The 20,813-nt window shown below is 44.1% G+C and overlaps 1 protein-coding gene across 1 annotated transcript in view; it reads left to right on the top strand.

Annotated features, from left to right (window-relative positions):
- Positions 1-2,384: 2,384 nt before the first annotated feature.
- Positions 2,385-20,813, top strand: part of NIBAN1 (niban apoptosis regulator 1) — a 63,064-nt gene continuing 44,635 nt past the window's right edge. The window contains exon 1 of the mRNA XM_087726163.1: positions 2,385-2,576. Coding sequence (XP_087582289.1) covers positions 2,522-2,576 — 55 coding nt within the window. The 5' untranslated portion in view covers positions 2,385-2,521. The remainder of the gene's footprint in view (positions 2,577-20,813) is intronic.

Below are 20,813 nucleotides of genomic sequence, written 5' to 3'. Positions count from 1 at the left end.
ATAGTCTAATAAATTGGTTAAGAAATGAAAGGCACAACTTATTGTCCGTTTGAAAAATAATTTTCAAGATGGCTGTTTTGTCTAAAAATGAAGTTTGAGTTTGAGTTTAATTTTATTTATAGCCCGCCCAATCCCGGAGGACTCCGGGCGGCTTACAGAGAGGGGAAAGAAAGGAAAATAAAAGAAAATAAAAATAAAATAGACAAGTTAAAAAACAACACAGATACATTCATTTCAGTCAGGGCTGGACCTCAACAATGAGGTCAACAGCCCCAGGCCTGCCGGAATAGCCAGGTCTTGACAGCTTTTCTGAAGGCCATGAGAGTGGGTGAGGTCCGGATTTCTGGGGGTAGTTCATTCCAAAGGGTCGGAGCAGCCACAGAGAAGGCTCTCCTCCGGGGAGCCGCCAGCCGACACTGTCTGGCTGACGGCATCTGAAGGAGGCCCAATCTGTGGGATCTTACTGGCCATTGGGAGGTATGCGGCAGTAGGCGGTCTCGCAGGTATGCTGGCCCTAAGCCATGTAGGGCTTTAAAGGTAATAACCAACACCTTGAATTGCGTCCGGAGACCAATAGGTAGCCAGTGCAGCTCGCGGAGGACAGGTGTAACATGGGTGTACCTAGGTACACCCAATATCGCTCGCACGGCTGCATTCTGGACTAGTTGCAGTCTCCGAACGCTTTTCAAGGGTAGCCCCATGTAGAGCGTGTTGCAGTAATCCAGACTTGAGGTGACAAGGGCGTGAGTGACGGTCTGGAGTGCCTCCCGATCCAAGTAGGGCCACAATTGATGCACCAGGCGAACCTGGGCAAAGGCCCCCCTGGTCACAGCCGGACAGTAATTGCAGCCCTTCATACACCCCTCCCCCCAGCTACTGGCTCACCAGCTGCTCCAAAGCATGAATGCTGAAATGATTTGCAGTCTGTTGCTGTATGGAGCAGTGACGCGCGGTGAGGTTCACGACCGGTGAGGCAAGCGGGCTGTATGGCCGCGGTGCATGTTTTGCTCTACGGGGGAAAGGTGCGGCGGCACTTTAAAGTGCATGCCGCCGCGCCACGGCCATCGTCGGCATGCACTTTAAAGTGCCGCCACGCCTCGCCATAGAGTGAAACACGTCCCGCTGTATGGCCGTGGCCCGTGTTTCGCTCTATGGCGGAAAGGCATGGCAGCATGGCTTTAAAAAATAAAAAATAAATAGAGTGCCAGCCTGCGCGCCAGCAGAGGCAGGTGAAACACACACACAAACACACACAAACGCACACAAATTACTTATAATAATACAAATTACAATTACTTACAAATAATTTTGAATTCCTCCATCCGACCCAGGTCCCACATAACTTTTCCAGCTGTGTCACAGAGGATTTCAACTCTCCTCTTGTCTGCCACGTTAGATTTGAACAGCCAAACTGCAGAACTTCAGTCAGCTGAAGTAGCCTGCAGTGCTGCATTTAACCACTGCGCCACCTCGGCTCTTACTACTAACAGAGATACAAAAGTGGGCGATAGGTATGAAAAGATTGACTACCCCTGCTTTAGGCAGAAAAGCCACAGAGAGAGAAATATCTTTCTCCTGCAAGTTAGATGTGAGGTTTGAAAGAGTTGGTGTTCCTGCGGAGACCTCAGGTGATGCCCTCGATGCTCCAACACCAGACGCAGGTGGCACAGTGGTTAAATGCAGCACTGCAGGCTACTTCAGCTGACTGCAGTTCCGCAGCTCGGCTGTTCAAATCTCACCAGCTCAGGGTTGACTCAGCCTTCCATCCTTCCGAGGTGGGTGAAATGAGGACCCGGATTGTTGTTGGGGGCAATATGCTGACTCTGTAAACCGCTTAGAGAGGGCTGAAAGCCCTATGAAGCGGGATATAAGTCTAACTGCTATTGCTATTGTTATCTGCAGTTCTGCGGTTCAAATCTCACTGGCTCAAAGGTTGACTCAGCCTTCCATCTCTTCCGAGGTGGGTGAAATGAGGACCCAGACTGTGGGGGTGATATGCTGAGTCTGTAAACCGCTTAGAGAGGGCTGAAAGCCATATGAAGCGGTATATAAGTCTAACTGCTATTGCTATTGCTATTTGAAGGTGCAGTGAAGACAAGTCTCTTCTATTTATCTCTCGCTGGCTGGCGATGGGAGGAACCCAAGACCTCTTGCCTCCCCTTCGGCATCCCTCAAGAGGACCCTGAATTTGGTTCAGCCGTTTGCAGAAAAAGGCCGGGAAGAGGGAGCTGGAGTTAGGGACCCAGAAGGAAGCCGGTTTCTGCTCTTTGCTTGCTCGGAGCGAGGCGCTTTCGGCGGCCTGACCCTCTGCCAGGAGGAGCGGGGAAGGAGGCGCCTGATCGGGCGGTGCCTGGGGCTGGAGGAAGTTTTGCACTTGGGCTGCAGGGCGGGTGACGGAGAGGAGCGCCCGAGGGCGAGAGCGGAGAGCGCGGAGAGGAGAGGAGAGCTTGGCTTGCAACCCATCCGGCTTCCAGCTCCCTTCGCTCAGCCGCGCATCAGTTCCTTCCCTGCAGCCGGCAGGATGGGCGGATCGAGCTCCAGTTTGCTGGACGACAGCAAGTGCACCTACATCCGAGGTAGGACGCTGGGGCGTCTCTTCCCTCGGTGCGTCTTTACGCGCCGCGAGTCCGGTGCCAAAGTCGATGGAGAGAGAGAGAGAGAAGGGGCTTGGGCAAGCGGTGGGGAAAAGGGGCCAGCGCGCTCTTGGCGGGTGGGGAACGGGACTGTTTTGGCTACCAAGGAGGGGAGAAGTTTGCGAACCGGGTTTGGGAACCGCGGGCCTTGCGCGCCTGGGTTTGCGTCGCCTGCAAACGCGCAAACTTGCCAAGCGCTTTCAATGCTGCGCGCCGAGAAGGACGCGCGTTTCCCCGCTCCGGTGGAGATCAACTTGTCACACCTCCCTTGCCATTCAAACGAACAGCTGTCGGCCCTCGTTTTCCCATACAACTGAAACCCGTGTACAGCCTACGTGGCGGCCGAGGCGCGTAAACGTGCGGGTAATTTCTCTTTGAACTTGGTGGGGTTTTTGCTCCATGTGACGGAAGGGTTGAGCGCTGGCTGCCCAACGGGGGCGAGCCACGTGTAGCGCAGTCCTATCCAACTGCTAAAAGCGTTAGGGAGTTCTGTACTGGTAGTCAACGAATGGTTCACACGTTGCATTTGAAAGATTTGCTCGGACAGAACAATAGAAAGTACAGTTAAGTGGGAAGAGGGCTGCTCTTTTGACTGGAAGCTGCTAAATTGGGGGATAATATTTAGGGGATGTAACAGCTGGGAGGAAAAACAGGAGAATGGGAATTGTGCTTGTTATGGGGGAAATGTAGCTCTCATTTGTCGTATTCTCCCCATGAAGGAAGAAATTGCTTCATATCCAGGCCATGATTGTCCCCAAAAGTGCTTTTATTTTTTTTCAAGAGGCAACTGGATTTTCTAGTTTGAAGCAATAGCAGTTAGACTTATATACCGCTTCATAGGGCTTTCAGCCCTCTCTAAGCGGTTTACAGAGTCAGCATATCGCCCCCAACAACAATCCGGGTCCTCATTTCACCCACCTCAGAAGGATGGAAGGCTGAGTCAACCCTGAGCCGGTGAGATTTGAACAGCCGAATTGCAGAACTGCAGTCAGCTGAAGTAGCCTGCAGTGCTGCATTTAACCACTGGGCCACCTCGGCTCTTCTCATCCAAGAAGCTTCTTCAGCTGGGATGAACAATTTGCTTGTGCTTTCCTGAGAGAAGAAAGGGGTGTTAGTCAGTCATATAAAAAAGTCCCCAAACTTTTCAAAGGTGATTTTAGAAACAGTTTGTCTAGATTTCAAATTGTTTGTTTGTTTGTTTATTATATTTATATGCTGCCCTTTTCCCCCGAAGGGGACTCAGGGCGGCTCACAACTCAAACCAGGGAAGGGGGATACAGACAAAAAATTAAAAAACGAAACATAACAATGCATAATTTAAAACACACAACAGTCATACCATTCGAGACGGGGGCAACAGCTCTTTAGCCCCAGGCCTGTCGGAACAGCCAGGTTTTAAGGGCTTTGCGGAAGGCCTGGAGGGTGGTGAGGGTTCGAATCTCCACGGGGAGCTCGTTCCAGAGGGTCGGAGCAGCCACAGAGAAGGCCCTCCTCCGGGTAGTCGCCAGTCAGCACTGGCCGGCGGATGGAATTCGGAGGAGGCCTAATCTAAAGGACTCTTTTGTTGATTATTGACCTAAGATGAATCTGCTACTTAGGTTGATAACATTTGAAAAAAAAGTATCGCACAGGCTCTTAACGTAAACATAAGCACATTGGGAGAAGCAAAAAGAGAGAGAAAGACCTTAAGTGGCTCTGAATGCAGGGATATCGCCAAAATCCTCAGATATGCTCCTTAATTAATCAAAGAGTTTGAGAAAACGGATAACTTTAGAAGAAGAAGAAAACAGGAGTAGCAGAAACACCATTTCGTCTTGATTTGTATGCCGTGACTTTATTGAGATGAGCAAGTACATGCAATCATTATACTTAGTATTAGATTTTATGTGATTCAGATTGTTCTATTGGGAATTGAACTTGTAGTCACTGTGCCTTATACAATTGAATTTGTGTGTCACTATACTTTTTACGCAACCAGCTTTGTAAGTAAGTAAACCCCCAGAGTAGAAACATGGAGTCTCTTCTAGTGATTATTGAGTTAGATGAATCTAATAAGATAAGATACAGCTTTATATCTCTAAGTCCAGGAGTTCGAATAAGGATGGTGCATATTCCTATATATTATTCTGTAACATAATGTCAGAGTTGGAGTCTCTGTTACTAAAAGGCAGGTGAACTGAACGAATCCCACTGAGAGATTTGCCGAACCTCAGATCGTTCGAAAGAACTGACATTCTCATAAATTATATCAGGTCCATTAAGAACTTAGAGGCATAACCTCCACCCAATAAATTCTGCTACAATTCCAGCAGAGCATGCTAAACTATTTTTTTTTAAAAAAGCATTTGAAACTCTTATTGCCCAATTAATTCTAGATAGGGATTCTAAACTATTTTTCTAAGATTATTAACTGAGTCTGGAAAATCTCCTTTGGCAAATTTTTCATGAAATAGCTGTTAGCAAACAACAGACAGAAGTTTGTGTTGGTTCCCTGCCTAGTTACTGAAAGAAATCTTTGTATATATGGAGATGCATATGTGAAAATAACACTCCTTTTATTCTTAAATTTTAGAATTACAGGTAATCCTTGACTTATAGCAATAGCAATAGCAGTTAGACTTATATACCGCTTCATACGGCTTTCAGCCCTCTCTAAGCGGTTTACAGAGTCAGCAATTGCCCCCACAGTCTGGGTCCTCAATTCACCCACCTCGGAAGGATGGAAGGCTGAGTCAACCTTGAGCCGGTGAGATTAGAACCGCTGAACTGCAGATAACAGTCAGCTGAAGTGGCCTGCAGTACTGCACCCTAACCACTGCGCCACCTCGGCTCATATGACTACAGTTGAGTCCAGAATTTCTGTGGCTAAATGGGACAGTTAAGTCAGTTCTGCTCAATGTTATGGCCTTTATTTCTACAGCTGTTACCTGAGTCACTGCAGTTGTTAAGTTAGTAACGTGGCCGTTAAGTGAATCTGGCTTCCCCACTGTCTTTGTTTGTTCAGAAGATCACAAAAGGGGATCGCGTGATCCCAGAAACTGCAACTGTCAAAAATGCGAGTCAGTTGCCAAGCGTTTGAATTTTGATCTCACGACCATGGGGATGCTGCAAAGGTCATAAGTGTGAAAAGGGGTCATAAGTCACTTTTTTCAGTGCCGTAAGAACTTCAAACAGTCATTAAATGAACTGTTGTAGTTTGAGGGCTACCTATATTGTAAATTCAGTGTAAATTCATTATTTGAAAAAACCTAATTAGAACAGTCCTTTAAATTTGACCAGTCTTGGAGGTAAGTTATGTATTCTTAAGAGTACCAAAGAGATCAATATCATAGCAATAGCAGTTAGACTTATATACCGCTTCATAGGGCTTTCAGCCCTCTCTAAGCGGTTTACAGAGTCAGCATATTGCCCCCAACAACAATCCGGGTCCTCATTTCACCCACCTCGGAAGGATGGAAGGCTGAGTCAACCTTTGAGCCGGTGAGATTTGAACCACCGAACTGCAGATAACAGTCAGCTGAAGTGGCTGCAGTACAGCACTCTAACCACTGCGCCATCTCGGATCATGGCTATTACATCTGGTTTGGGGGGGTGATTAACCAGGGACTGCACTGAAAACACATAGGGGAGCAGGCAAAATAAAATGTTACATCATTTCATTTTTCACAATTAATTAACTTGTGGATAAACAGTGTGGTCAGCCTTGTGAACGATAGTGATAGTGAGCCTCGCTTAAAACTATTCAAGGATTTGGAGCGAGATTTAAAAAAGGGGGAGGGAATCAATTATTTAATGCAGAAAAGAAATGATGCAAATTGCAAGGCTAAAATGCTAAGAACATCCTAAGAATAATAGAATAGCAGAGTTGGAAGGGATGTTGGAGGTCTTCTAGACCAGGGGTCTCCAACCTTGGCAACTTTAAGACTTGTGGACTTCAACTCCCAGAATTCCTCAGCAAGCTGGCTGAGGAATTCTGGGAGTTGAAGTCCACAAGTCTTAAAAGTTGCCAAGGTTGGAGACCCCTGTCCAATCTTCTGCTGAAGCAAGAAACCTCAAACCATTTCAAACAAATGGTTGTCCAATCTCTTCTTGAAAACCTTCAGTGTTGGGAGCACCCACAATTTCTGGAGGCACGTTCCACTGATTAATTGTTCTAACTGTCAGGAAATGTCTCCTTAGAATATTATTTAGGCTCCTAAATAATTGGTGTTATCTGAGTTTGCTCAGTTATTGGTGTTATCTGAGTTGGCTTTTTTTGCAGATGTTTTATGACCAGGGTAGGGACATCTGATGAGGCACTAAAGATGTTCCATAGCCTAGGGTTGTGGCCCAGCAGGAGCCATTGGAGCTGCCACCAGACTCCGACAGCGAGGGGCCCTATGAGTCGGCTCTGGAGGATGTGGAGGACCCTGGACAGGGTTCCGACTCTGAGCATGGCGCAGAGAGGCTGGTTGGCCACCAGGAGGCGCCTGAGCCTTGGCCCAGTGGGGAGGAGACAAGGGAGAGTGAGCCGGACACCAGTAGTGAGTTGTTCCTGGATGCACGCCATCAAAGAGCTAATAGGCGTCAGGAACAATTACGCAATTACAGGAGGTGATTGCACTCAGCTGATGGTCATTAGGCTCCTCTTCAGACTATAAAAAGCTACTTGTGCACACGCCCCTCTTTGCAGAAGTCAACACAGGATCGAATGTCAGAGAACATTGTTAGAAGCTTGGCAGGCTGGATTGCTGCCAAGCCTTATCTGTGTTTATTGCTGCCCAAGCTTGTCTGTGCCGGTTTGCTGCCAAGGACCTGTCTGTCTGTTAATTAAATGCCATAACTTATCTTTGGCTCGGAGTGTGCTTGGGTGTGGAACGAGGGGGGTTAGAACAGCCTAGTAATGTAATGTCTGAAAAAAAAGCACCAAGTTCAGAAGCTTCCAAGAACCCAACAATTCACCCCTGAGCTACTGTATTCACCATAATAGAAATACCTTGCTGAAGACTCTGGAAGACAGTTAAGTACAATAAGATTTCTCATCTTTTTTTGCATACCTCTATTATATAAATTATGCCACTTATATCAATTATGTAAAAAGGGGAGATTTGAATAACTTATTTTGCACAGATATGATTATATATATATATACACACTGCTTTGGACGAGTCATTATAGGGGAGTGTACCTATTCGGCACAATAAGTTGGTGGGATAATGATACAAATGTGTAGGGAAAGCGATCAGGACAGGAGAAAGATAAACTCTTGCACAAATCACATTTAATAGATTAAATGTGATAACCAGTCCATCTTAGGGGTAATTTTACAGCTATTTAAATCGTTAACTTTAGGCCCCATTGAATTAAATCCATTCCCAAGTCATCTCTTTATATTCATTGGATTTAAATAGTAGTATTATCCCACCTTTCTCCCAGCTCAAAACTGCTTAATTTTTCTAAATTGTGTCTTTCTACTTGCTAGCCATTATTAAACCAAGAGCCGAGGTGGCGCAGTGGTTAAAGGCAGCACTGCAGGCTACTTCAGCTGGCTGCAGTTCAACAGTTCGGCTGTTCAAATCTCACCGGCTCAGGGTTGACTCAGCCTTCCATCCTTCCGAGGTGGGTGAAATGAGGACCCAGATTGTTGTTGGGGGCAATATGCTGACTCTGTAAACCGCTTAGAGAGGGCTGAAAGCCCTAGGAAGCGGTATATAAGTCTAACTGCTATTGCTATTGCTAAATTAATGGACAATGATACTTGTACTCTGGCTGAGTTTGGCTTACAGTGTACGAAAATAGATGTTTACAGCAACTAATTGGCCGATGTAGCTGAACCTCAGTCAGTTCATAAGAAATACAATGAAGTCATAGTGAGAATAGTTTTTTTTCCCCTTTTTATACATATGTACAAGTATTTATACACATACTGTATAACGTACATACTGTATAGAGGAATGTAGTACTTCTATTCAATACCTTATTTCTATCTGTCCTCAGGGCGGTAATAAATAAATTTAAATTTACATTTAGTTTTTCCTCGTATGTAACTTGTTCTGAATAGAATCTGTAATATAGGGATAGATTTCTTTTCAGGAGCAAGCAGCCAGATCCACAGTTTACGCTGACAATTTCATTGCATTCTGCCTATAATACAGGAATCTCCCAAGGCTGCTGGCCTTTCCTTGGGAACGGATGGATAATGTCCCATGGAGCTTTGGGGGGGGGGGTGTCAGTCCTGGCTCTCTTGTGGCTGCTCAGTGATTCAAGGCTAATCCCCATTTGAGTCCTCTTCCTGAGTCACTGGGTGTTCCAACAATTTGTGATCAAAGCATGCCAATTCAGTCAATAGTCATTGAAGAGGACAAAATACTAGTGAAGGCATTTGTGGAGTTATTCATGCTTTGCATAGATCCATGCCCCACAATGCAAAGAACACTTAAATATATTTTTCACTTTACATCTAGGCTTCATATAGGTTTAGGTTTTGTTTTATTTATATGCCGCCCTATTCCCAGCGGGACTCAGGGCGGCTCACAAACCCAAGTGGGGAAGGGAAACACAAGAACTACAAATACAAGCATTTAAAATAACCAACAGACACACAGGTCGAGAAGCGAAGGGAACTCATCAACCCCAGGCCTGCCGGCACAGCCAGGTTTTAACGGCTTTTTGGAAGGCGTGGAGAGAGGTGAGGGTCCGAATCTCGGCGGGGAGTTCGTTCCAAAAGGCCGGAGCTGCCACAGAGAAGGCCCTCCCCTGGGTAGTAGCCAGATGGCATTGACTGGTAGACAGAACCCGGAGGAGGCCAACCCTGTGTGATCTAATGGGTCTTTGGGAGGTAATTGGCAGCAGGCGGTCTCTCAAGTACCCAGGTCCAATACCATGAAAGGCTTAGTCACATATGTTGTGACTAAGAAAATAATGGGGAGCCCTTATTCTGACCTCTTGGACTACTAAACTGTCACCAGAATAATGTGACCCATTTCTTTAAAATGTCTCTAGCACTGTTCAGATGAGTTCCAGGTTATCTTGCCTGTAAGCAAAGGGATGTGTTACTGTATGATTTTGGCAAGGAACAAAGCTGAACATGGTGTGAAAGAAACGTAAAGTATTTTGGCCATCAACAGCAGAGTTCTGTTGTCTGTGGACTCAAGATGGTGAAGAGGCTTATCTGAAATCTGGAGAAGGTGCCAATCTTTATAATCTACTGTATGCACAGAAATCAAACACACACACGATTTGCGCTTGCTTTTAAAGGGGTGCTTAGAATAGGACCTGAAATTAGCACCACTTCATTCTAAGTAAATCCATTTACTTATTTGTCGATCTGAAAGGTCGGCAGTTTGGCGGTTCGAACCCCTAGCGCTGCGTAACAGAGTGAGCTCCCGTTACTTGTCCCAGCTTCTGCCAACCTAGCAGTTCGAAAGCATGGAAAAATGCAAGTAGAAAAATAGGGACCACCTTTGGTGGGAAGGGAACAGCGTTCCGTGCGCATCTGGTGTTTAGTCATGCTGGCCACATGACCACGGAGACGTCTTCGGACAGCGCTGGCTCTTCGGCTTTGAAACAAAGATGAGCACCGCCCCCAGGACACCAAGTTTGGTAAATTATCTCTTAATACACCTGTTGGCTCTCTTGTTGTATGATTCCAATAGTAAAAATCCATGCAGAGCACTCCTGAGGGAAAGAAAAACATTTTCAATCAGTTGTCTTAATTCATTCTAGCTTTTAGGAAGCAAAGCTCTGCAGTGGAATAGATGTTGATCACATTTTTTTTGCCTTCTAATGTATGTAACACATTGTGCCTTTTCAGCTTTGATTGGGAGCTGAGTTTGTCTCGGTATGCTGAATTTCAGAGATCAGTACATATGATACTGAAGAATAATGTATAATATGAAGTCCTCAAATATTTACAGAACCAGAACAATAAAAATGGTAGACCTGTCCCATTATTACATACTGGAGGAAATATAGTTTTTACCCCACATCTGTCTAATACCAGACTGATTCTTACATTTTGGCACCTTTCAGGTCCCCCCTCTTCCCCCCTCCAATTCAGCTTTCCTATATTAAATATAAACATTTAAATAAAATATTTAAGCTCATTTCTTCTTTAGTCAGTCTTTCCTTACCATGTGCTGCTTCTATTTACTTGAAAGGAAAGTGAGGGATACATACATGGGCAGTGTCAAAAGTCATGTCTGAGCAGTTGATGTTTGAAATCCTGTTATGTTGGGTTCACACATGGAGCTAAGCCATTGTTTAACCATCATTAACCTATAACTGACAGCTTTGCACAGCACGTTAAACTGGATTGTTTTACAGACCACATAAGTGGTGGGTTGCAGGTGGTACACCCCGATATGGGCATACCGGTCGGTGTCTGCCCAGAGCACTGGACTCCAGAGGTCCCACCCGCCCACCCGAGCTGCTTATCTGTATTTGAGCGGTTTGGCGCTTCCACCCACATACACGGAGTGCACGGCGCCGGCGTGACGCTCCGCCGAGCAGCTGGAGCGTCGCGGAGGGGTCGCAAGAGGTAAGTACGCCTGCGCGCGTACTGCCCGCATTCGTGTGGTGCACGCCAGGCCCCATTGCAACCGTACCAGTTACAATGGGATCCAGAACCCACCACTGGACCACACTGCCTGTTTTTGTACAGAATCGTAAACCCAAACTGGACAGGTGGTTCCACCACAAAACCGCGGACGACAAAATCGCGGTCGACGAAAGCGCGTATGTGACGTCATCACAGCGCGACGAAAAAGATCGAAAAATGTAAAAATAAAGCGAAAACCTTACCCTAACCCCCCCAAACCTAACCCTAAACCTAACCCTTAACCTAACCCTAAACCTAACCCTAAACCTAACCCTTAACCTAACGAAAAACCTAACGCTAACCCTTAACCTAACGCTAAACGTAACGCTAACGCTCTAAACCTAACCCTAACCCTTAACCTAACCCTTACCTTTATGTGAATCGGCTTGCTGTAATTTAATTTTTATTTCAATTTTTCGATCTTTTTTGTCGCGTTGTGATGACGTCACATACGCGATTTCATCGACCGCGCTTTTGTGGAACACGGTTTTGACGGGTCACGGGACAGATCACATCATGACAGATCACATCACAAAGGTCTAGGTTGATTTTTCTGGACAGCAATGAGTTTCACTCTCTTGCTGAAAGTCTGTAGAGATTCCCAGTCCTGGTTGTCCCAAAGGTGCTTTTTCAGGAGGCAACTGGACTTTCTTGTTTTTTCTTTGAAGAAGTTTCGCTTCTCATCCAAGAAGGCTCTTCAGCTCTACAGGAGCTCCTTCCATTCCCCACTATCCTGTCGGAGCTGAAGAAGCTTCTTGGATGAAAAGCGAAACGTCTTCAAAGAAAAAAGAACAAGAAAGTCCAGTTGCCTCCTGAAAAAAAGCACATTTGGGTCCGCTGCTGAAACTATTCAAAGACCTGCGTTGCAGAAGTGATTGGTTTTCATTTAATCAACAGGGATTCTACAGGGGATTTAGATAAATCACAATGTGTTGTCCTTAACAGCTTTATTTTGTTTTTAAAAATATTTGAGATGTCTTCCTCTCCTGAACAGAAAAATCAACTCTGTTTCAGGATTGTACCTATCTGTACCTGTCTCTGCTCTGATTGAAATCTGGGATTTCTGATTGTACACAGTAATGTGTATCTGTGTGAAACACAAAGGCTGGCTTGGTCTCTATTTTGAACTCGGGCTCCTGAGGTAATGACGAGGCTCAGTGCTAACACAACAGCTTTATTAGAACAGTAACAGAGGTGGGTTCCTACCAGTTCGCACCTATTCGGTAGAACCGGTTCCTCAAATCTACCGAACCGGTTAGAAGAGGTTCCACCAGTGGACCCGGAAAGCAGGCCACACCTACAGAAGAGGGTCCAAAATTTTTTGAAACCCACCACTGGTCCTTGGAGATGATTATTCTACACTGTCATGCTCCTATTTGTAAAACTCAGTGCCTCTGTGAAAGGCAAGGATGACTACTGCGTTTGTGGTGCAATCAGAACATTGCGTGTGTTGAAGTTGTTTTAACGCAAACCAAAGATGCCTTTTAAAAAACAAGTTTACGTCATATTCTTATGCATGCCAGTGCTGTGTGTGAGGTAATTTAAGGGGGTTCTGATAAGTGTCGTCGGCATCTTCATATCCGGTCACATGGGCGGCAAGCCACTCCCATCCGGTCACATGGGCGGCAAGCCGCTCCCACAAAGGAGGCCACACCCACAGAGTAGGTTCGAACAATTTTTGAAACCCACCACTGAACAGTAACTAGACAGTAACACGAACAAATGCTCTGACAACCCTTTTATACCCCAAGCGGTCAGCGCACTAACCAATAGGAACCTTCCAAATCTCCCGTCTAAACAACACGCGAACGGACCAATCAAACAACACCCTGCCTGATTGACAAGAGAGGGCGGGACACGCAGATACGTGTCCCATCACAATGATGAGGATTCTATTTTTTAAAAAGTACACTAGAAGCATTCAATATTACAGAAAGGAGCAGTTTGTTTGCTGACAGGAAAAAAAAAACACCAGTGTATCTGATCTTATTCATGTATTATCAGAAAACTTGGGGCAAGCTGTAACTTTCCTGTAATTTAGACTTCGGAGGAAACCATAATCCTTAAATTACAACAGCAGATAAAAATGCTAGGGTAGGGAGAAGCAATTTTCCACTCTCTTAAGATGCCTCTCTCCTGAATGTCTATCTGCAAGAAATTCTCAAAAGAAATTAAATAAATCTAGCAGAAATGAACTGTCTTTATTCTGTTGGATCTTCTGCCGCCAAATTTAAGCAGAAAGTTCCTTTTCTGGATAAATATTGGATGAGAAGCAGAAGCAAAGATTTTCAACTTCTCTTTTTTAATTGTTGCTATCCAGAGTGTTTCGTAGAAAAAAAGTAAACTTTGCAGGGGTTTTTAAATAAGATTTGCAAAGCGAAGACATTTTTTTAAAATGCAGTTTGAAAATCAAGGGTTGTAGGATGCATCTGGGATGTGGGGAAACCCTGCAAACGAAAGTTTTTCTTCCTGTGAGGAATTTTAACTTGCATTATCTATTTTAGAAATCGTACTTTAAGGCTCTCCTTGAGATTATCAACTGTTTATTGAAATTGCCTGTAATCCTAAAGACGTAAATAAATAATAATTAGCTTACTCTGAAGAAGTCAAAAGAAATTCAAAATAGATATACGTGCTGCGGGATTGATTGGCTCTGAAATTTTAATGCAACAATGGCATTTTTTATTTTTTGTTGAGAAAACAGGATAACATTATTGCAGCTTACAACATGCTATAAAAGTTGGCTTTTCCAGCAAGCCAGCCTGGCCTGAACAAAACAAAACAAATTATTGATCACTGTTAATTTTAATTCTTTTTTTTAAAATGTCATTGTCAATTTTAATTGGGTTTGGGATATTCTATTTAATTTTTTTTAACTTTTGTATTATGTGTTTCTTTTAATGTTGTACGCTGCCCTGAGAAGGGCGGCATATAAATCTAATAAACCTAAACCTATATGTTAAAAGTTTTACGAAATCATACTCTGCATTGGTAGAAGTGGAAAAACGATTGAATTTACAAGAATACTTAAAGTTAATATGTGCGGGGTGTTTTGGATTGAGAGGTTAGCCTGAATTATGCAGCCTCAGAAGCCCATCACTAAAAATATATTTAGAAATGATCTATTCTCATTTCAAGGCTGTTCAGTTTAGGTCAGTGTTTCTCAACCTTGGCAACTTGAAGATGTCCGGACTTCAACTCCCAGAATTCCCCAGCAGTGGTTAGGACAGTGTTTCTCAACCTTGGCAACTTGAAGATGTCCGGACTTCAACTCCCAGAATTCCCCAGCAGTGGTTAGGACAGTGTTTCTCAACCTTGGCAACTTGAAGATGTCCGGACTTCAACTCCCAGAATTCCCCAGCCAGCATTCGCTGGCTGGGGAATTCTGGGAGTTGAAGTCCGGACATCTTCAAGTTGCCAAGGTTGAGAAACACTGGTTTAGGTAACTCTGTGAATTATGATCAGAATCATTCTGCTGATAATTCAGCTGTTGCTGGAATTGGGCTGAAGCTATGAAATTAAACTGTCTTATTTCATTCTTTGGCGAAGTAACTAAATTAGTAGACCAACAAAAGGCTATGGACATAGTATATTTAGACTTCAGCAAGGCATTTGACAAAGTAGACCACAACTTACTTCTTGGTAAGCTAGAAAAATGTGGGATAGACAGCATCACCACCAGATGGATTTGTAACTAACTGACAAACCGTATTGAATGAGTAAACAGTCCTTAGTGGTACTACATTTACATGGAGGGAAGTAAGCAGTGGGGTACCACAAGTTTCCATCTTAGGCCCAGTGCTCTTCAATATCTTCACAAATGATGAGTAAAAGGGGAAGTCATCAAATTTGCAGATGACACAGAGGTGGGTTCCTACTGGTTCACACCAGTTCGGTAGAACCGGTTCGTCAAATCTACTGAACCGGTTAGAAGAGGTTCCACCAGTGGACCTGGAAAGCAGGCCACATCTACAGAAGAGGTTCCAAAAATTTTTGAAACCCACCCCTGGTCCTTGGATATGATTATTCTACACTATCATGCTCCTATTTATAAAACTCAGGGCCTCTGTGAAAGGTAAGGATGACTACTGCATTTGTGGTGCAATCAGAACATTGCGTGTGTTGAAGTTGTTTCAACGCAAACCAAAGATGCCCTTTAAAAAACAAGTTTACATCATATTCTTATGCATGCCAGTGTCTTTGGGTTTTCAATCCTTCTGTTTCCGGAACTTTACAAAGTGGCATTCTAACATGCATTGGCATTGCAAGCGTGATGAAATCTTGGGTGATTTGTCAAATTAAGGATTTTAGCTTTTTAATTTTAAATCGACTTTTATTTATCCTGAAATCTTAGCGGACCTCGTCTAGGAGTGTCCAGAATGGTTTCAGAAAGTGTGGAAGTCATGGGGGGGGGAGGGGGGGCTAATGGCTAAGATTTATAGAATGGAGATTAGAATTATGTATGAAATTATAACAGTGAAAAATGTGTAAGGCAAGAACCAAGTAACATGGGTAGAAGTCTGATACATTATCTTTATATTTGTCAATACTGAATAGAGTCCAGTGGTGGGTTTCAAAAAATTTTGGAACCTACTCTGTGGGTGTGGCCTCCTTTGTGGGAGTGGCTTGCCAGCCATGTGACCTGGTGGGAGTGGCTTGCCGGCCATGTGTTCTCTCTCTCTCTCTCTCTCTCTCTCTCTCTCTCTCTCTCTCTCTCTTCCTTTCTTTTGTTTCTCTGTCCCTTTTTTCTTTTTTTCTTTCATCTCTCACTCTTTTTCTTTCTTTTTTTTCTTTTTTTCTTTATTTCTTTCTCTCTCTCTCTCTCTCTCTCTCTCTCTCTCTCTCTGTCAGTCTGTCTGTCTTTGTGTGTGGGGGGGGCAGTGGTGGGTTTCAAAAATTTTTGGAACCTCTTCTGTAGGTGTGGCCTGCTTTCCGGGTCCACTGGTGGAACCTCTTCTAACCGGTTCGGTAGATTTGACGAACCGGTTCTACCGAATAGGTGCGAACTGGTAGGAACCCACCTCTAGAATAGACGAATTGTACATAAGCATGGTGGTTATGATATTTAACATTATATTTTAGTATATGTGGCAAAGACATTGCCAGGACGGTTACACTGTGTCGAACATACATGTTTAACAAACATGTATGTGTTTTACACATACATGTGTAAAACACATGTTAAAAGAAGAAAAAAGAAAAAGAGAAGAAAAAAGAAAGAAAGTGTGGAGGTCACTAATTTGTTCTCTAGATATATATTCCTTTTATACTGTTGTTTTCTTCCTGCTTCTTTTGGTTGCCTAGCTGTATAAAGGGAAATGCGATATGTTTTCATATATGCCCTAATCATTCATGACCATGAATCATTTCAAAAACTTGGATACAAGTTGGTTGTAAACAAGCTAAATACACCCTTATGAGTTAAAATTGTTATTCGGTAACTCAAGTAAGGTCTTGCAGCCTAAAAAGGATTAAGGTCTTGCTTTCCTCTTTGTGGGCCTTATATTTAAGTAACAGGAAATGTGGCCAACTGAAATGCTCTGTTTTTCCTGTAAGAGTCAACATTGGCAGGTGTTTAGTTGCATTGATAGAAAAGCATCCAACTGCTTAACAAGGGCTCTGTCCTAGCTATAGCATTTTCAGATTCAAAAGAACTTTTGATTCCATTTTTTTTTGGCATTGAAATTTATTATAGAGCATCCAAATAGCAATAGCAGTAGACTTATATACCGCTTCATAGGGCTTTCAGCCCTCTCTAAGCGGTTTACAGAGAGTCAGCATATTGCCCCCAACAATCTGGGTCCTCATTTTACCCACCTCGGAAGGATGGAAGGCTGAGTCAACCCTGAGCCGGTGGGATTTGAACCGCTGACCTGCTGATCTAGCAGTAGCCTGCAGTGCTGCATTTAACCACTGTGCCACCTTGGCTCTTGAAAGCCATCCATTCTATTTCACCAATATAAGAATCAATCTAGATTAGTTATTCTAGAAAATGTAGGAAGCACCAATCCCGTATTTGCAAAATGAAAGGAATGTGCATACACATATTCTTAAGCGCTAAATCCAAAATAAATACATGGCTAGTGTGACTAACGCTTTGGAGACTTAACATTGTTGTATAGCAGTACAAGAACTAAGAAACAGTGGACGATATGGGATCCTGGCATGCTATGCAGTGGTGGGTTTCAAAAATTGTTCGAACCTACTCTGTGGGTGTGGCCTCCTTTGTGGGAGTGGCTTGCCACCCATGTGACCGGATGGGAGTGGCTTGCCGCCCATGTGACCGGATGTGAAGATGCCGACGACACTTGTCAGAACCACCTTAAATTACCTCTCACACAGCACTGGCATGCATAAGAATAGGATGTAAACTTGTTTTTTAAAAGGCATCTTTGGTTTGCGTCAAAACAACTTCAACACACGCAATGTTCTGATTGCACCACAAACGCAGTAGTCATCCTTACCTTTCACAGAGGCACTGAGTTTTATAAATAGGAGCATGATAATGTAGAATAATCATATCCAAGGACCAGTGGTGGGTTTCAAACAAATTTTGGAACCTCTTCTGTAGGTGTGGCCTGCTTTCCGGGTCCACTGGTGGAACCTCTTCTAACCGGTTCGGTAGATGTGATGAACCGGTTCTACCGAATAGGTGCGAACTGGTAGGAACCCGCTTCTGATGCTATGGTCCATGGAATCGGATATGATTTAATGACTGATCGACAACAATAAGAGCTAAACTACTTATGATGTGGAATGCATCCTTTGATTTAATATTGAATTTTTAAAAGCAGCAGTATTTGGTCAGTGTGATAATTAGAATGAGCCATTGGAACCACTGGAAGTATTTGTGTCACAGCAAATGCAGATGCTCCTGAAAGAAAGAATGACTGGAGGAATCTGACAGAGCAGTTTAGCAGATCCTTCAATCTGGTAAGCTAAAGCTAAAGGTTCCCCTCGCACACATGTGCTAGTCGTTCCCGACTCTAGGGGGCGGTGCTCATCTCCGTTTCAAAGCCGAAGAGCCAGCGCTGTCCGAAGACGTCTCTGTGGTCATGTGTTATGCGGCGCTAGGGATTCGAACTGCCAAGCTTTCTGATCGACAAGCTCAGCTTCTTAGTCCCTGAGCCACTGCGTCCCTCTTTCAATCTGGTAGTGCTATGCTTTAAAAATCCCCCACGTTATACTCTCTTAGAAAATTGTGATATCCCAGAAATGATACACTGAATTGCTATTGGGATAGTTTTATTTCTATCTAATTAAGAAAAAAATCAGGTTGTGATTTTTAAAAGAAATGTCAGAGGACAAAAATGATAATGGAACGTACACATTGTGTATTGGCTTTCATTGACTACAATTAGTTCAGAACGCAGCCGCGCGAGCGATACTGGGTGCACCAAGATACACCCACGTTACACCTATCCTCCGCGAGCTGCACTGGCTTCCTATTGGTCTCCAAACGTGATTCAAGGTGCTGGTTATTACCTTTAAAGCCCTGCATGGCTTAGGACCTGGATACCTGTGAGACCGCCTACTACCGCACACTTCCCAACGGCCGATATGATCGCACAGGGTGGGTCTTCTTTGGGTGCTGTCAGCCAGACAATGTCGACTGGCGGCTCCCTGGAGAAGGGCCTTCTCTGTAGCCGCTCCGACCCTAGAGATCCAGACCCTCCCCACTCTCATGGCCTTCTGAAAGGCTATTAAAACCTGGCCATTCCGGCAGGCCTGGGGCTGTTGACCTCATGACTGAGGCCCAGCCCCGACCAGATTGGGTGCATGATGAGGTTTTAATCTGTCTTCTATGCTTTTTAATTCTTTATTTTTATATTTACTTTCTGTAAGTCGCCCGGAGTCCTTCAGGATTGGGCGGCCTATAAATCTATTAAATCCATCAATCAATCAATCAATTTTCCTGACACAATATTATTGAAATTTCAGATGGACTAGTGAATGGCTAGTTTTCAGTTTCTGTTGTAGACATGAAAACGAGAGAGAACTACTCTTTAGTTGATTTATTTAGAGCCGAGGTGGCGCAGTGGTTAAATGCAGCACTGCAGGCTACTTCAGCTGACTGCAGTTCTGCAGTTCGGCTGTTCAAATCTCACCGGCTCAGGGTTGACTCAGCCTTCCATCCTTCCGAGGTGGGTAAAATGAGGACCCGGATTGTTGTTGGGGGCAATATGCTGACTCTGTAAACTGCTTAGAGAGGGCTGAAAGCCCTATGAAGCGGTATATAAGTCTAACTGCTATTGCTAACTGCTATTATCAACTTAGATCTAGTTTCGACTTTGTCAAATGCTTTGCCTGACATGTTTTTAGAAATGGGTTAGAACTCTTATCTGCAATCACTATTTTAATTTACTATATCAAGGACTAGGGGAGGCATGATAGCAGTGTTCCAATTTCTCAGGGGTTGCCACAAAGAAGAGGGAGTCAAACTATTCTCCAAGGCACCTGAGGGTAGAGCAAGAAGCAATGGGTGGAAACTAATCAAGGAGAGAAGCAACTTAGAACTAAGGAGAAATTTCCTGACAGTCAGAACAATTAATCCGTGGAACAGAAGTTGCCTCCAGAAGTTGTGAATGCCCCAACACTGGAAGCCTTTAACAAGATGTTGGATAGCCATTTGTCTGAAACGGTATAGGGTTTCCTGCCTAGGCAGGGGGTTGGACTAGAAGACCTCTGAAGTCCCTTCAAACTCTACTATTGCATTATTGTATATGAGAATGGAAATATGTAAGCCAGTCTGATTCTCCCTCAAAACAAAACAACCCCCTCCCCCATCCAATGACTTTTCCAGCTGTTGTGGTTTTCCTGTTACAATAACAGCGGGATGCAAAAAAATCTAAAGCTCTATCATTATGGTTATTAGAATTTCTTCTTTAGTACGTTTTGTTAATGTTAAATATCCAGAACGTTGGGAAATAACAGCCTAAGAAAATAGGCCATCGGAAATTTCCTCCAGTGGTGCCATGAGACATAATTTATATAATAAGATTTATTCAGCCTTATTTCTAGCTTTCGTGCGATAGATTTTAGCATTGTCTGATTCTGCTGCTCTTTTTCAACTAGTCACTTTTGGAGTATGTGACAGTAAAAGGGTCAAGCGAAATTCCTTGGCAATGCACATCAGGGAACATCAGTCTGCCATTGGAGGACAATTAAATAGCTGTTCCATTCATATTTCTGCAAATTTAACTTTCTGGTTAGGGGACACTCAAACAGAAGGGAAGTTGGATCAACCGATCAGCATGCACGGTGCATTCTTCTGCGCAACCTACACTTGGGATTTGGGAGGTGTGCATGTCAGCCCATTTGCAGCCATCTGCAACTTATACTAATCTATCAACCTGTTGTGACTCAGCAGAAGTTTGCTGTGAGTTGAGTCGGGATGCAAGATTAACAATGCAGCTGGGGCTCGTTAGTGTCGTCTTCTGGTGATACAAGGACGGATGGTGCCACGCCCTGGTTGCAGGAGTCAACGTTCATCATTCATCGGTCGTGGTTTGTTTGTGAGAGACACTTGGATAAGTGCTTTGCTTTCTGTAACCCTGATTCAAGGAGACACTTGGAGAAGTGATTTGTTTTGTCAGAGTTTT

This window comes from Thamnophis sirtalis, unplaced genomic scaffold (genome assembly GCF_051295495.1).
Source record: "Thamnophis sirtalis isolate CommonGarterSnake01/CBP01778 unplaced genomic scaffold, rThaSir2_p1.2 scaffold_12, whole genome shotgun sequence".
Lineage (NCBI taxonomy): Eukaryota > Metazoa > Chordata > Lepidosauria > Squamata > Natricidae > Thamnophis > Thamnophis sirtalis.
Note: the sequence above shows the minus strand (reverse complement) of the source record. Positions and strands in the feature narration are given on the sequence as shown.